General features: G+C 35.8%; 1 protein-coding gene and 1 non-coding gene across 2 annotated transcripts in view; one reads left to right on the forward strand and one right to left on the reverse strand.

The window, feature by feature from the left end:
• Nucleotides 1-14838, forward strand: part of SLC6A14 (solute carrier family 6 member 14) — a 27905-nt gene continuing 13067 nt past the window's right edge. Inside the window, exons 1-7 of the mRNA XM_020907185.2 lie at nucleotides 1-334; nucleotides 1482-1647; nucleotides 4622-4753; nucleotides 6152-6316; nucleotides 7145-7283; nucleotides 8719-8851; nucleotides 11798-11938. Of these exons, the coding sequence (XP_020762844.1) occupies nucleotides 287-334; nucleotides 1482-1647; nucleotides 4622-4753; nucleotides 6152-6316; nucleotides 7145-7283; nucleotides 8719-8851; nucleotides 11798-11938 (924 nt within the window). The 5' untranslated portion in view covers nucleotides 1-286. The remainder of the gene's footprint in view (nucleotides 335-1481; nucleotides 1648-4621; nucleotides 4754-6151; nucleotides 6317-7144; nucleotides 7284-8718; nucleotides 8852-11797; nucleotides 11939-14838) is intronic.
• The window catches only part of LOC110146367 (uncharacterized), a 17592-nt gene continuing 16153 nt past the window's right edge, over nucleotides 13400-14838 (reverse strand). Inside the window, exon 3 of the transcript XR_011485880.1 lies at nucleotides 13400-13440. This is a non-coding gene — a transcript (uncharacterized protein). The remainder of the gene's footprint in view (nucleotides 13441-14838) is intronic.

Genomic DNA, 14838 nt, shown 5'->3' on the forward strand with positions numbered 1-14838 from the left:
GACTGCTCCGCTGTCTCACAGCCCAGCCCTTTCCCGGGGCCGGGGCAGGGGATTGCTACATGCCAGTTTACCTGGGGAAAAACCGGAGCCTCACTTTAGTCCCTTCCGGTAATTGACATGACAGGGCAACCAGGCGGGGGAGGAGGGAGCTTCCCTCCATAAATGGTCCCTCCCCTGGGCAAGGTGGCTCACTCTGGCAGCTAGTGACCGGGGAGTGTGTATCCGTCACCAGTCAAGCTCGGCCAGACTGAGAGACAGGAGGAGCAGCCCAGGGAGCCAGTGAACCATGGACAAGTTGAAGTGTCTGAGCTTCTTCAAGTGCAGAAGGAAGGAGGTAGGAGTCTGTGAGCTGCGGACCTGTGGAGGGCTTGGGAAGGGAAAACTTAAAGAGGCAAATCTCAGTTTTTGCTCTCTTCGGCTATTCTGTTTACATTTCTGTTCAAATGCTTTCAAGTGTGGCTGAGGTATCCCCATATAGGAGAGGAAACAGGACGGCTCTTACTCTGGTAGCTAGAAGACTTACGGTCGCCTCATCATCTGCCTTGGGTGTGCCCACCACCATCTGTGTTCTGTCCCTATCTGGACTGTGTCCATAGGTTGAAGGGAAATAAGAAAATGACCTGACCTGAGGGAATGCTTCCCTCTTCTCTGAAGTGGAGAGAGTGCTGTTCCACCTGATGAGACATGAAAATTTGTCTGAATATTATTTTGTGGCTTTCAGAAAAGCACTGATCTTACTCTCCAAGATATGGAGAGGAACTCAAACTTCCCTGACAGTTCCAAACATCAAAACTATCAGCCAGAGGAATTGGGTGGAGAGGGAGGTGGGAGGGGGGATCGGGATGGGGAATACATGTAAATCCACGGCTGATTCATGTCAATGTATGACAAAAACCACTACAATATTGTAAAGTAATTAGCCTCCAACTAATAAAAATAAATGAAAAATAAATAAATAAAAATAAGAAAAATAAATAAAATAAAATATTTATACATTTCAAAAAAAAAAAGACTATCAGCCAGTATGAAAGAGTCTATGATTTTTTTTTAAAAGCGGAAACTATATTTGAAACTTTTTTCAAAGAGTTCCTCCAATTTCAAGAGTGTTGATTTTACCTAATTCATCTTTAAGACTTTTGTACTTGAAATTTTATTTGCCCATCTTCATTTGCCTTTTATACTGGGTGCCACATGTAACCTTTTCACTAAAATTTGGATGATATAACTCAAAGAACTAGTGAAAATATCCACCTACAGAGTTTTTTTTTTTTTCATTTTAAAAGCAGCCATGCACAGAGGTGTCACTAGCTTTGGAAAACGTTCTCTTTGGCTATGTTTTTCAGGGTTCGTTTCTCTCTGTCTCTGTCTGCCTGTCTCTGTATGTCTTTCTGTCTCTCACGGTCACTCTATGAATTTTTGAAATTATGCTTCTGTTTAATTTTTAATAGAAAAATAAGCTGTTGATGTTTTTCTTTTTCTAGAATGCTGAGGTTGCACCCGAGAATCTTCATGTTAATGAAAATGATGAGAACCAGGAGCGTGGTAACTGGTCCAAAAAATCAGATTATCTTTTATCTATGGTTGGATATGCAGTGGGACTGGGGAACGTGTGGCGATTCCCCTATTTGACCTACAACAATGGCGGAGGTACTACCCACCCCCCAATTTATTTCCCCTTCAGTTTTAAGGGAGGTGCTCTATGGCCTCTGATGATATTTTAAGATCTAAGGAAAGGTATATGATAATATGGGTTAGTGGGAGGATGGGAAACTAGCATACTGCATTTTACTATTAGACCATGGTTTTCTAGCTCAAGTTAGAAAGCTGGTTTCATAAGATCTTCAGATATAAACTTGATAAAAGTTGCAATATTTAGCACTTCTGACTTCTCATTTGAAATCCCATGCAATCTTCATATGACTTACTCTTCTTAATTTATACATGTTCCTATGATAATGTGTTCTGACTCAAGTTGTGTTTTGCCTAATTTATTGCTGAATCTAAGCAAAAGGCAGGGAATTCTCATTCTAATGAGAAATTCAAATAAATCATTTGCTTAAATAAAATAAGGCATTACATTTTGGAAACTTAAGTGTGGAAAGAACTGATTAAAAATTAATTAAAGGTTTTGTACTTTAAGCTGCAATATAAGTTACATATACTCCAAATTGGATTGACCAGGCAGAAGATCCTTCTAAAATGCAATAGAATTTAATTCAAGGCTAGGTGTTTAATTTCTGTAAAACAATATGGTTTATACCTCATAGATCACTAAAGAAGACTCGATTAGAACAAGGAGAAAAAAATAACTCTGAAGTGACACCCAAAAGGAAACAGAATGAATTGCACAATCCTCTAGTAATGTTGAAACAACTTTTCACTTACACCATATTTATTTACTTGTAATTACAAGTCCTATTAGAAGTGTAGAGGTGACATTCCCTTATATTTCAAAATTGGATACCAGTGAAACTATGCCACTGTAATTATTTTTCTTGGTACAATAGGATTTTGTGTGGTGATATTTCAATCTTACATTCCTTATTAATTGGTTATATTAAAACATTCATGTTGCCCTTCAGAGATTTAAGAAAGGAGCTCTGTTTATCAAACACTTGAAGTGTTGGTGCCATAAATTACCCTATCTAGAGCCAACATTGTTTAATCAAGAGTTTAGTATACATTTGAGCTGGAAGATGAGTCAGGAATCATATGTCCTAAGGTCAGTGTAGTAGAGAAAAGCATTCAGGTTCCTTTTCAGCCCCTTATGTTCAGGTTTAAATTAAGAAATACCCTGGGAGTTGATGTCATAAAGGGCTAGTACTTACTATAGATTTCTAGGAACTATATCAAACTACGTTTAATATAGAATTTTTAAACTTAGCTGAAACAAAATGGCATTATTTTATTGTATGCTATTACCTCTCTCACTGTTTCCTCTAAAAATTAGCATATCATATTGGCTCTCATTTTTTAAAGATCACATCATTTGAGTAGTGGATGATCTAGTCTCTCTCAATTGCTTCTTTCTCTTTTTTGCCCAAGGGTAGAACAGGAACATGAAATTCAAATTTGTCAAATGTTAATAGATTATATTTAAACTTATGGTCAGGCTTAAAAGACTGTTGCTAAAATCTGGAATCATTTTTATCTTTAGGTGCTTTTTAACACTATAAGAAAGAGAAATATCAGACTACCTTAGGGTCTAGGTCGGTAGTGTTAACAATTTGACCATTGATAATCAATGATAACTTGACCAATTGATAATCTACCAGTTATGGTTTTTATTAATAATAATAATATAATGGGTGAAAAGCCATTATATATTCCTCACCATAAGAGTGAGGAAAATTGTTTTTTGTATGTGTCTAAAAACCTGTTTACACTGGGCTAGCAAAACATTGCATATTGTTTTTCAAACAGATATTGTGTATTACTTTTTCTTCATATTTACCATTGGTAGGAATTAAACTTCTATTAGTCATAGTAATGATGGTATGTACATTGCAACATCTGTAAAAACATATTTGTCCCTATGTTCTGGTGACTAGTGACTTGGATGTAACAAGTACTTTATTGTCTTCTTATTTTTAGTAAAATATATTTGTAGGGTTAGAAAAAAAATGTAATCTCCAGGTATGACATTACAGTATCATAATGGGAAAACTATATGAAGAAAAAATGTACATAATCCAACCCAAAGTCTATTTTATTCACTTATCTCCACATTTTCTTATTGAACAGTGTTCATTTAAGACTTCTAGAATACTTAAACAATAAATTTAATATTCTTATACCAAAAATCTGGTCTAAGTTTAAATGAATTGTATGCCCTAAAAGTAGACAGAATAGATGTAAAATAATAAAAGGTTTAACAAAAAAACAAAAATGGGACTGAATAATCTAAATGTAGGAGAATTGGTCGTTATGAAATTGAATGTTAATTCTGAATGCATCTCAAGGGTTCAAGATCCTTCTACCAAAAATAATGTTTCCTATTAACACATGACTATGTGGAGAATAATGAACTTAACTGCAATAGCTTCTACTTTGAACCACACTTAACATTTAAACTCTAAGTCTTAAAAGCAGATTGTTTTTTTTTTTTAAGGAGAGAGGAGGAAAACTAGCTTTGAACATATACTATCTGCCTGCCCATTTTGTGAAGTGTTTTCACATAGGCTCTGTGATTAAACTGTTACCACAAACTGATGAGTTGGCATCACTCTTCCCATTTATGAGGAACCCAAGATTGAGAGGTTAGATAAACTGCCCCAGGTCACATAACTAGTACATGATGAAGCCAGAATATAAACCTAGGTCTATCAGTCTCCAAAGCCTATGATCATTCAACTTCTTTGAATTGCTTTTTATAGGTTATTGTTTTTAATAATCACAACAACCTCACTAGGTAATACCAGCATCCCCATTTCACGGATGAGGAATCCAAGGTTTAGAGAATCAACTACTTTCTCACAGATTTGAAGCCCAGACTAAGTTCTCTCTAACTCTACTATATCAGAGTGCTTTCAAAATGTTGTGTTGGCTGTCAAAGTGCCATCAAGAGTTGAGCATATAATAGTACTTTGGTTCTTTTTTTTTTTTTTTTTGCCTTTTCTAGGTGCCTTCTTGATACCATATGTGATTATGTTAGCCCTGGCTGGTTTACCTTTGTTCTTCTTAGAGTGCTCCATGGGACAATTTTCTAGCTTGGGTCCAGTTTCAGTTTGGAGGATTCTTCCATTGTTTCAAGGTTGGTATTAAAATGTTTTCCTTATTGTGGTTTTTGGTTTGTTCCTGCATATAGCTGTCCTCACTGTGTGGATGAAAGCATTTAGCATTTGGACATGATGGCCCAGGTGGTAAAGAATCTGCCTGCAATGCAGGAAATGCAGGTTTGATCCCTGGGTCAGGAAAATCCCCTGGAGGAGGAAATGACACCCACTCCAGTATTCTTGCCTGGGAAATCCATGGACCAAGGAGCCTCCTGGGCTATACAGTCCATGGGGCAGCAAAGAATTGGACACAGTTGAGCAACTAACTTTCAAAGGCAGAGACATACATTGTTTTTCTATTTGTCACCATCAAATTTAGAAATCAAATGTTAATATGTATTTCTTTTTATCTTGGGCTGCAGATATGGTCGGGGTCAAGAAGGATATGAGGAAGTTGTTATTATTTTCCTATTTTCACCTCTTGAATTCTCTTGGCAAACTGTCTTGTGCGTTAACTTTATGGCTCTGGCTTTTCTTCTACTTTGTATGCGGATCTGTCTTCCTGCTTTTGCATATCTTTCACAATGCCTCATTCAGAAAAGTTGAAGGGCAGGTCACTATTTTTCTCTTGGATGATCCTAATGGAATAGGACACTGGGAACGTTTTTTTCTTTGAAAATGCTTTGATTGTTATTAAATATCAAACAACCTTTCTGTTTGAAGATTATATATCATTTTTGGTACATGCTAGCTGCTGAAAGCTACTTGTAAAAGTTTCAATGTAGCATCAAAAATACATTTATAGTGAGGTGAAGAGACTATCATGCTGGAATATTAAGGAAGCTACCTCAAAAGTTAGTTTTAATATAGGAGTTATATTCAGTATGCTAAGCTGCGTTTTGAAACTAGAGAGTTAAAGAAATTTCAGAAGTTTAAATTCAGATACTTACCAATTTACTGAATTTTCTTTAAATATACTTGTAGAAATGCTATACATTTTCCCCTTAGGACATTCATTCAGAGGCTTTATCTTCTATTTGTCAAAATGTTGGTTTATAGATGAATATGGGAGTATTGGTCAGTGAATAGGATATGAGCTTGAATAGTTTTTTTTTTAAATAGTACCCACTCTGACAAGAATTTACAGACTTAATGAGTAATGAACATGGTTTTTCTTTCTGTGAATTCAGTGGCTTAATATAGATCTTTAATCTTAGCACCTTTTCCTGATCAACTCAAAATGTCTCAAAAAATCAATCATCAAAATAATTTTGAGAAGCTATTCAGACAGCAGTACTATCTTCCACCCCTCCAATAAACAGAAAACATTGAAACAGTTTTCTCAGTTTAAAATAGATTTTGTGGAAATTGAGAATGCAGCTGTATGAATTAGCAAAAGAAATTTCACTTATTTTTTTAATTGTTCTCTTTTCCAGGTGTGGGGATTACAATGGTCCTGATATCCCTTTTTGTGACAATCTATTATAATGTCATAATTGCCTATAGTCTTTACTACCTGTTTGCTTCTTTTCAACGTGAACTACCATGGTCAAAATGTTCCGTCAGTTGGGCTGATGGAAACTGTAGCAGATCACCTTTTGGTAAAATTCATTTATTTATTGTTAACTCTGAATCATTCATTCTTTTATATTTTCTAACAAGATTAAAGGCCTAAATCATTTCCTAACAAATTTAGGTTCAACTTTAAGTGAGCCACAGGTTACTGATGAGATCAGAATAAATCATGTATAACCTGAAAGTTGATTAATGCAATATGTTAATTTCTGAGGGCAGCCAGTAAAGCTAAACCACTACTTGGAGTACTTCTTGCAGACCTAGGTTGCGGGTGGCACAAGGGAAAAAATGGGAAAGTGGTAAGAGAGAAAATCACTGTTTATGATACATAGTAATGTTCAAGAGATGGTGAGTATTGCTAGTCTTTGGAATAATGTAGCATCGATATTGTAGACTATTACCACTGGGATTGGCTGTGTATATTGGAGAATAAATTAATACAGATTTAACACTTCTTAGGAATTTAAAGGTGTCATTTATCTATATAGGTTAAATAAATTCACATATGAAAATTTCCCTAGAGTACTGAATCCCAATTGAAATGACTATTCCTCTACAGCTGTTGTTACTGTAAATATAATATACTGTAAATATAAAAATATACTGTAAATATAAAAATACATACTGTTTAAAAGGGCAGATATTTTCATACTCACCCTCAGCTTAGTAGTAGAGAAGATTTAAGTTGCTGAGTGTGCATGGCTTATTCCATTTGTGAGATTTCTACTCCACATTCAATAAATAACAATTTAGACAGTACCTTAAGTATTTCACCATTTAAACTTTATTTCCAGGAAAGCACTCTTCTAAAACTAAGTACAAGTCTGTGTGTATTCTTTTTTTCTAATTTTTAGTGACACATTGTAATGTGAGTATAAGAATAAATGAAATCTTCCAAGCAAATAAAAGCTGGGTAGACGCCAACAATCTTACCTGCATCAATGGAAGTGAAGTTTATCAGACAGGGCAGCTTCCCAGTGAACAGTATTGGAAGTGAGTACAGTATACTATCTACATCCTAAGCAGATGTTAGTAAAATTTTTTTATAAATAACAATAAAATATTGATCAGCTCTTTTCTTAACTCATATAAGAGCAAATTATACTTCATTTGACTCAAATGTTTATCCTGTGTGAATAGTAGTAGCCTGCAAAATTAGCCCATAGCTAATAGATTGTCATTCATAAGTTAGTTATTAAATGGGCACAAGGTCATCAGTGATGATTTATATAGTGCTTATTATCTATAAGTTAGGGCATTGCTTTAAAGAAAAATATGCAATTTTTAGACTATAATGAGCAAGTTCTAATGATAAACAGTTGGGTGATGAATAATACTAGGGGCAGAATTGCTATTTAAGGCTGAAATTCTTCATTATTCATTTTGTTTATAGTTGTCATTATATGACAAAATAGATGTTTGGGGTTATATTTGCTTTTATTAATTTTAAATGATGCCTTTAATCTCCTTACTGTATACCTGCTCTTTATTCTTATATAACTTCTTTGACTATTGCTGTAATGAAGTCTTCCTCATCTCCATGTTACTGCTCTGTGTGACCCTTTTAAAATTTGGCCCCTGAAATGTTCTAAACATCAAGCTAAGAAGTAAAATCCTATATCTATATATGTCCCTAGTAGAAATCATGGAATTTTACAGAAAGCCTTTGAAAAAAGTATAAAAATGGGACCATTTAGCTTTGATAATAACAGCAAGTATGATGAATTAGAGCTTCCCTGGCTCAGGTGGTAAAAAATCTGCCTGCAATGCAGGAGACTTGGGTTCGATCCCTGGGTTTCAATCCCTGGGTCAGGAAGATCCCCTGGAGAAGGGAGAATGGCAACCCACTCCAGTATTCTTGCCTGGAAAATCCCATGGACAGAGGAGCCTGGTGGGCTACAGTCCATGGGGTTGCAAAGAGTCAGACATGACTGAGTGACTAACACTATGATGAATACGAAAATATTTAATACAATTTAAAATGTCTTCTCTGTCATTTTAACTTGAGGGAAAAATATCATAATGAGTAAAATAATCTGATGTAAGGTTAATTTTTTCCATAGAGGAGTTTTGAAATATTAGGGGAAAATCGGAGCTAAAGGAATGACTAGATCTTGTATTCCATGATTTGAAATTGTGGATTGGCTGCAGTTGACCAGAAGGTTCTGAGTCTGACTTTTCAATGAATTATTTTTGCCCCTCCATACAACTGTATCAGTAAAAGCCTCATATGACATTGATGTCATATTAACATTAATAAATACTAATTAATATTAGTATTAATATGTTGTATTAATATTAATAAATATGAATTAGTATGAGTATTAGTAAAATACTCATGAAGCTTCCCCTGTATGAAAGATATTATAAAATTCAATGTATTAAGATGAATGATTGTGTGTTAATCAAAGGACATATGTGTTTTCAGTAAAGTGGCACTCCAACGGTCAAGTGGACTGGATGAGACTGGAGTCATTGTTTGGTATTTAGCACTTTGTCTTCTTCTGGCTTGGCTCATAGTTGGAGCAGCACTATGTAAAGGAATAAAGTCTTCTGGAAAGGTAATTTAGAAAACACCTTAGACAGTGATGTTACTGTTTTCCAATTTCATTGTAGTTCATTGCCAAGTAGTATCAAATGCATGTTTTTTTCTATCATGAGATGTTTTGAATGTGTGAAAAGTTTTCTAAGTAGGCAGCCTCACTCTAAGAAAATACATAAGAACACTGCTATTATTAAAAATAAAACTAGCAAAAATTAGTACTAGATGTGTAATTTCTCTAAACTTGGACCCTTCTAGCTGATACAGCATTCTGAGGCTTGGGAGTATATTTTTAAAATTTCCATCCTATTATAATAAAGAAGCATCTTGAGTGACATTATATGTTACAATTTTTGGTTTGGAAAGTCTAGATCCCTGTTATATATGTTATATAGGGTAATAGTGTCAGTATTCCCATTATTCCATTGTTGGAGAGAGAAGGAAAAAAATAAAGCTATACAAGTATTCTCTTAAAGCTTGCAAAAATTGACTCAGAACCCTCTTTCAGCAGAAAGCTTCTTCTGAAAAACATTTCCCATGTCACTGTTTTATTTTTAAACTTTCAGAGAGCACTGTGGCAATATCAGCGGACAACATGAAATTTTCTCTGTGACTAGCTGTACAATACCCAGAAAAATAAACATGTGTGTGTTTGTAACTACCAGACTAAAATTTCCATAAGGACAGAGAACAAGAATAACTGTGGATACTATCTTTGTGTTCCTGATACAATATCTAGCACAGTTACTGCTACATTGTAATAAGACATACTGATAGATCACAAAAATACTGGGAACATCACAAAGTCAGTGGAAATTTTCCAAAACAATGTTGCGATTGTACATTTTTGAAACCCTTGGTTCCTTTTTGATGTTAATATTGAAAAATCCATGAAAATCCATTTACCCTGGCAATTAATTTTTACTGGTCTCAGGATGGTTTGTTTAAATCGTCTCCTTGGGCATATTACCAAACATAAGACATATATAGAGCAAAGAAACTATCCACATTAATGAAAAGCCAGCCTCAAAGGCAGTCTGCTCATCTGGAACCATGTGTTATCTAGGATACAAGCAGTTCACATGTATATATGTGTGCTCTCAAACACTCTAAATGGTAGCTTTAAGGATAATAATGTCAAGTGTCCAGTACTCACTTTAAAAACTTTCACAGGAGTTGGGCAACTACTAGATTTTCTTTCTTCTCTGGGATTGAGCATAGACTAACTACTTCAGTTAAAAGTTTACTTTTAAAACTACTTTAAAATCATTTTCTTTCCCACCTTAATGCACTAATTTACCAAGAGGTGATTTTCACTCCTATCAGACATTTGTTGTTTAGTCACCAAGTTGCGTCTGACTTTTTGCAACCCCATGGACTTCAGCATGCCAGGTTTCCCTGTTTTTCACTATCTCCCAGAGTTTGTTCAAACTCATGTCCATTGAGTCAGTGATGCCATCTACCATCTTATCCTCTGTCACCCCTTCTCCTCCTGCCCTCAATCTTTCCCAGCATCAGGGTCTTTTCCAATGAGTTGGCTCTTTGCATCAGGTGACCAAAGTATTGGAGCTTCAGCTTCAGCATCAGTCCTTCCAATGAATATTCAGGGTTGATTTCCTTTAGGATTGACTGGTTTGATCTCCTTGCTGTCCAAGGGACTCTCAAGAGTCTTCTCTAGCACCACAATTCAAAAGCATCAATTCTTCAGTGCTCAGCCTTCTTTATGGTTGAACTCTCACATCCATACATGACTACTGAAAAAAACCATAGCTTTGACTATACAGACCTTTGTCGGCAAAGTGATATCTCTGCTTTTGAATATGCTGTCTAGGTTTGTCATAGCTTTTCTTCCAAGGAGCAAACATCTTTTAATTTCATGGCTGCAGTCACCATCCACAGTGATTTTGGAGCCCAAGAAAATAAAATCTGCCACTGTTTTCACTTTTCTTCCATCTATTTGCCATGAAGTGATGGGACCGGATGCCATGATCTTCATTTTTTGAATGTTGAGTTTTAAGCCAGCTTTTTCACTCTCCTCTTTCACTTTCATCAAGAGGCTCTTCAGTTCCTCTTCACTTTCTGCCATTAGAGTGGTATCATCTGCATATCTGAGGTTGTTGATATTTCTCCTGGCAATCTTGATTCCAGCTTGTGATTCATCCAGCCTGGCATTTTGCATGATGTACTCTGCATAGAAGTTAAATAAGCAGAGTGACAATATACAGCCTTGATGTACTCCTTTCCCAATTTTGAACCAGTCTGTTGTTCCATGTCTGGTTCTAACTGTTGCTTCTTGACCTGCATACAGGTTTCTCAGGAGGCAGGTAAGGTGGTCTGGTATTCCATCTCTTTAAGAATTTTCCACAATTTGTTGTGATCCACACAGTCAAAGGCTTTAGTGTAGCCAGTGAAGCAGATATTTTTTTCTTGAAATCCCTTGCTTTTACTATTATGTAATAGATGTTGGCAATTTTTTTCTGGTTCCTCTGCCTTTTCTAAATCCAGCTTGTACATCTGGAAGTTCTTGGTTCATGTACTGTTGAAGGATAGCTTGAAGGATTTTGAACATTACCTTGCTAGTATGTGAAATGAACACAATTGTATAGTAGTTTGAACTTCTAGATGTACAAGCTGGATTTGGAAAAGGCAGAAGAACCAGAGAAGAAATCACCAACATTTACCAGGATACATTTAGGAAAGCACTCCATCTGGATTTCAAATAACCACTGCTGATATAGTGTTTATTTACAACATAAACCTGGGAAACATTGCCACATACATCAGAGTGTTTTGAAAGTGGATCATTCGAAGAGTGGTAAAAACAGAAAGAGGAAATTATGCCAACTTTGGTATTAGTATTATCAGACATTAATAAGCTAAACATTTCAACTGGCTAGTAACTTTGTTTGTATACAATTATATACCATGAGTTTTAAAAATAATAACTTTTGGTTGTTCTTGGTAGGTGGTGTATTTTACAGCTCTTTTCCCCTATGTTGTCCTACTCATCCTGGTGATTCGAGGGGCAACTCTGGAAGGTGCAGCAAAAGGCATTTCATACTATATTGGAGCACAGTCAGATTTTGCAAAACTTAAGGATGCTGAGGTAAGACAATTCGGATCTCACATTATCTAAGGAGGTAAACCTTAAAAGTCAATACTGAAAATCTTTGATTACCTAGAGTGTTGCAATGTAATAGCTTATAAAAGAATATGGAGTTAAAGTTATTAATGTTTCTGTCCACTAGGATGCCTGATTTTAAGTGTTTAACATGACACTAATGCTGTCTTATTGGAAGTGAGACAGTCATTTTTAGCAACAGGATTTTCAAAGTCATTTTATTCAAACTGACCCTATTTGACCAAAAGGATGTGGGGCTTATTAATTTGAAAAAGCATATTTCATGCATGAAATACCCACAAATTGATGACCAGGGCTTCCCAGGTGGCACTAGTGGTAAAGAACCTGCCTGCAATGCAGGAGACATAAGAGACGTGAGTTCGATCCCTGGGTTGGGAAGATCCCCTGGAGAAGGGCATGGCAACCCACTCCAGTATTCTTGCCTGAAGAATCCCATGGACAGAGGAGCCTGGTGGGCTACAGTCCATGAGGTTGCAAAGAGTCAGACACAACTGAAGTGACTTAGCATGCATGTGACTTATCAGATAAACGCATAGTAGATTTAACGATTACAGTTCATGGTTTAATGGTCTAATATAAGCTTTGTCTTCAAAAGTTAATATTCTGAAGTTAAAACATAAAGTTTAAATGAAGAATTCCATAAACAAAACTGTTACTTGTATACAAGACACATAAATATGTGCCATGAATATGAATTGGTAACCCCTTTTAATATTAGTCTGTCTTCAGATAATGGCTATGTGTATCATATGTACATAAAATCTTTTACAATTTTAACTGCAGAGGGAATTGCCAGTAAGTGTACTCTATCGACTTTCCTTCTATTGATACAGCCTAATAACACTTTCACTTTTTTAGTAGTCATGTCACATTCTTAGAACACATTAAGCTTCTGGTCAGGCAAAATCCCACAATATTATATTAAAATCAAGAAACACTATAATATCATATTAGCATTATTAGTCAAAATGGATATTAGTTTTAGCTTGCTATGGTACTCTGTGGAACTCATGCTACCTTTCAGCAGTTGCTATGTTCTAAATACTCACAATATGGATATTTAATTATTTTTTGTAGAATGTTTCTGATAACCAAGTCAAATTTATCAATTTTTAGTCATGGAAATCCATCCTTTACCTTTTTGAAAATTGAGAGGTCAGTCTCCAGCCTTTGGTTACCTTCTGTGTGTCCAAATCATTTTCACTCAGTAGTAATCACAAAAAAATCACTCTAAATCGTTGATCTAAATTGATCACTCTAAATCATTTTAGAACTATGAACTTTTATTGTTTATGTGTTGGAGATTAACATGCTTTGGTGTATCCAAAGGCCACTGCTTGTTTCTTCATTTTTCTTGGGCCTCACGTTTTTTAACCTTGTTTGTTAATCTCTTCCCAAGTAGATGACCATTTCTCATGATGGATAAGAAACAAATAAAATGGAAGTTGGGATTCATCATCTTCTCCCTGTTAGGTTATTAAACAAGATAAAATATGTTAATATACTTTGAAATGGTAAACTGTTATATAAATGAGCATACAAGTATTTTAATTATTGCTGTTATATAATACTAAATAATTGTAGAATGCAGCATTTTTCCTAAGAAATGGACCCTTCATTTTCTTTAAACCTCATAACTTTGAGCACAGTGGAAAAGCTCCTTTGATATTCCTCTAAGTGGCTTTTAAAGCCTCAGAAACCTAGACTTTATAGCTCCATGCGACTATTCTGAAATTTTTATGTGACTAGTTTATACTGGTCTGTGTCTTGGTGTCTCTATTATCTTTAGAACATCAGAGCTAAGCCTAAAGTTCTGTATAAAACATACAATTTAATTCTCCTACCTCCCCACCCCAACACAAACACTACCCTCACCCCTTCTTTGGGTTTGCTGGCAATGAACATTTTTTCTTAGATGTTTTTTATTCCTCTCCAATCTATATTCTAAGCATGCAATCACAAGTATGTATTTTTTCTTTTCTTTAAATATTTGAACTCGATTGATATCTCTAGGAGAGTAGAGAACCATACAAATTGATAGCTAGAGGGGTCTCCAGTGATTGTTTTACTAACTTCCTCATTCTACAGTGATAAAAGTTGAGACCCAGGAAGATTCACATTTAGTTAAATTTACATCACCTGTTTGTGCATCTTGAATTAAGATTTCCTAGTCCCTAAACTTGGAGAAGGAAATGGCAACCCACTCCAGTATTCTTGCCTGGAGAATCCCAGGGACAGAGAAGCCTGGTGGGCTGCTGTCTATGGGGTTGCACAGAGTCAGACACGACTGAAGTGACTTAGCAGCAGCAGCAATCCCTAAACTAATAGTCTTCTATAGAGCCATGAGATGGGTAGGTATAGAGATGATAAGTATGTTTGGAACTAGGCAGCCTAGTTACATCATTCATGGTATGCATAGCATTCTTACACAACTGAGACCTGCCACACCACCTCTAGAACCCTTCACCCCACTCACATATGCATGTATATGTATCAAGTCAAAGCAGCTGAGAGACTAACATAAGCATGTTCATCTCTTAATATTGGGTTGGCCAAAAAGTTCATTTGGGTTGGCCAACCTGATATGTACAACTGCCTAAGAAATGAGTGCATCTTATTTTTCACATGATTTTCTTGTCTTGTTGTTGTTTAGTTACTAAGTCATGTCTGACTCTTTGTGACCCCATGGACTGTAGCCTCCAGGCTCTTCTGTCCATGGGATTTCCCAGGCAAGAATACTGGAGTGGGTTGCCATTTCCTTCTCCAGGGGATCTTCCCGACCCAGGGATTGAACCTGAGTCTCTTGCATCTCCTGCACTGGCAGGCAGATTCTTTACTGCTGAGTCACCACTTAAATATAACCA

The sequence above is a fragment of the Odocoileus virginianus genome, unplaced genomic scaffold, assembly GCF_023699985.2.
Source record: "Odocoileus virginianus isolate 20LAN1187 ecotype Illinois unplaced genomic scaffold, Ovbor_1.2 Unplaced_Scaffold_1, whole genome shotgun sequence".
Classification (NCBI taxonomy): Eukaryota; Metazoa; Chordata; class Mammalia; order Artiodactyla; family Cervidae; genus Odocoileus; species Odocoileus virginianus.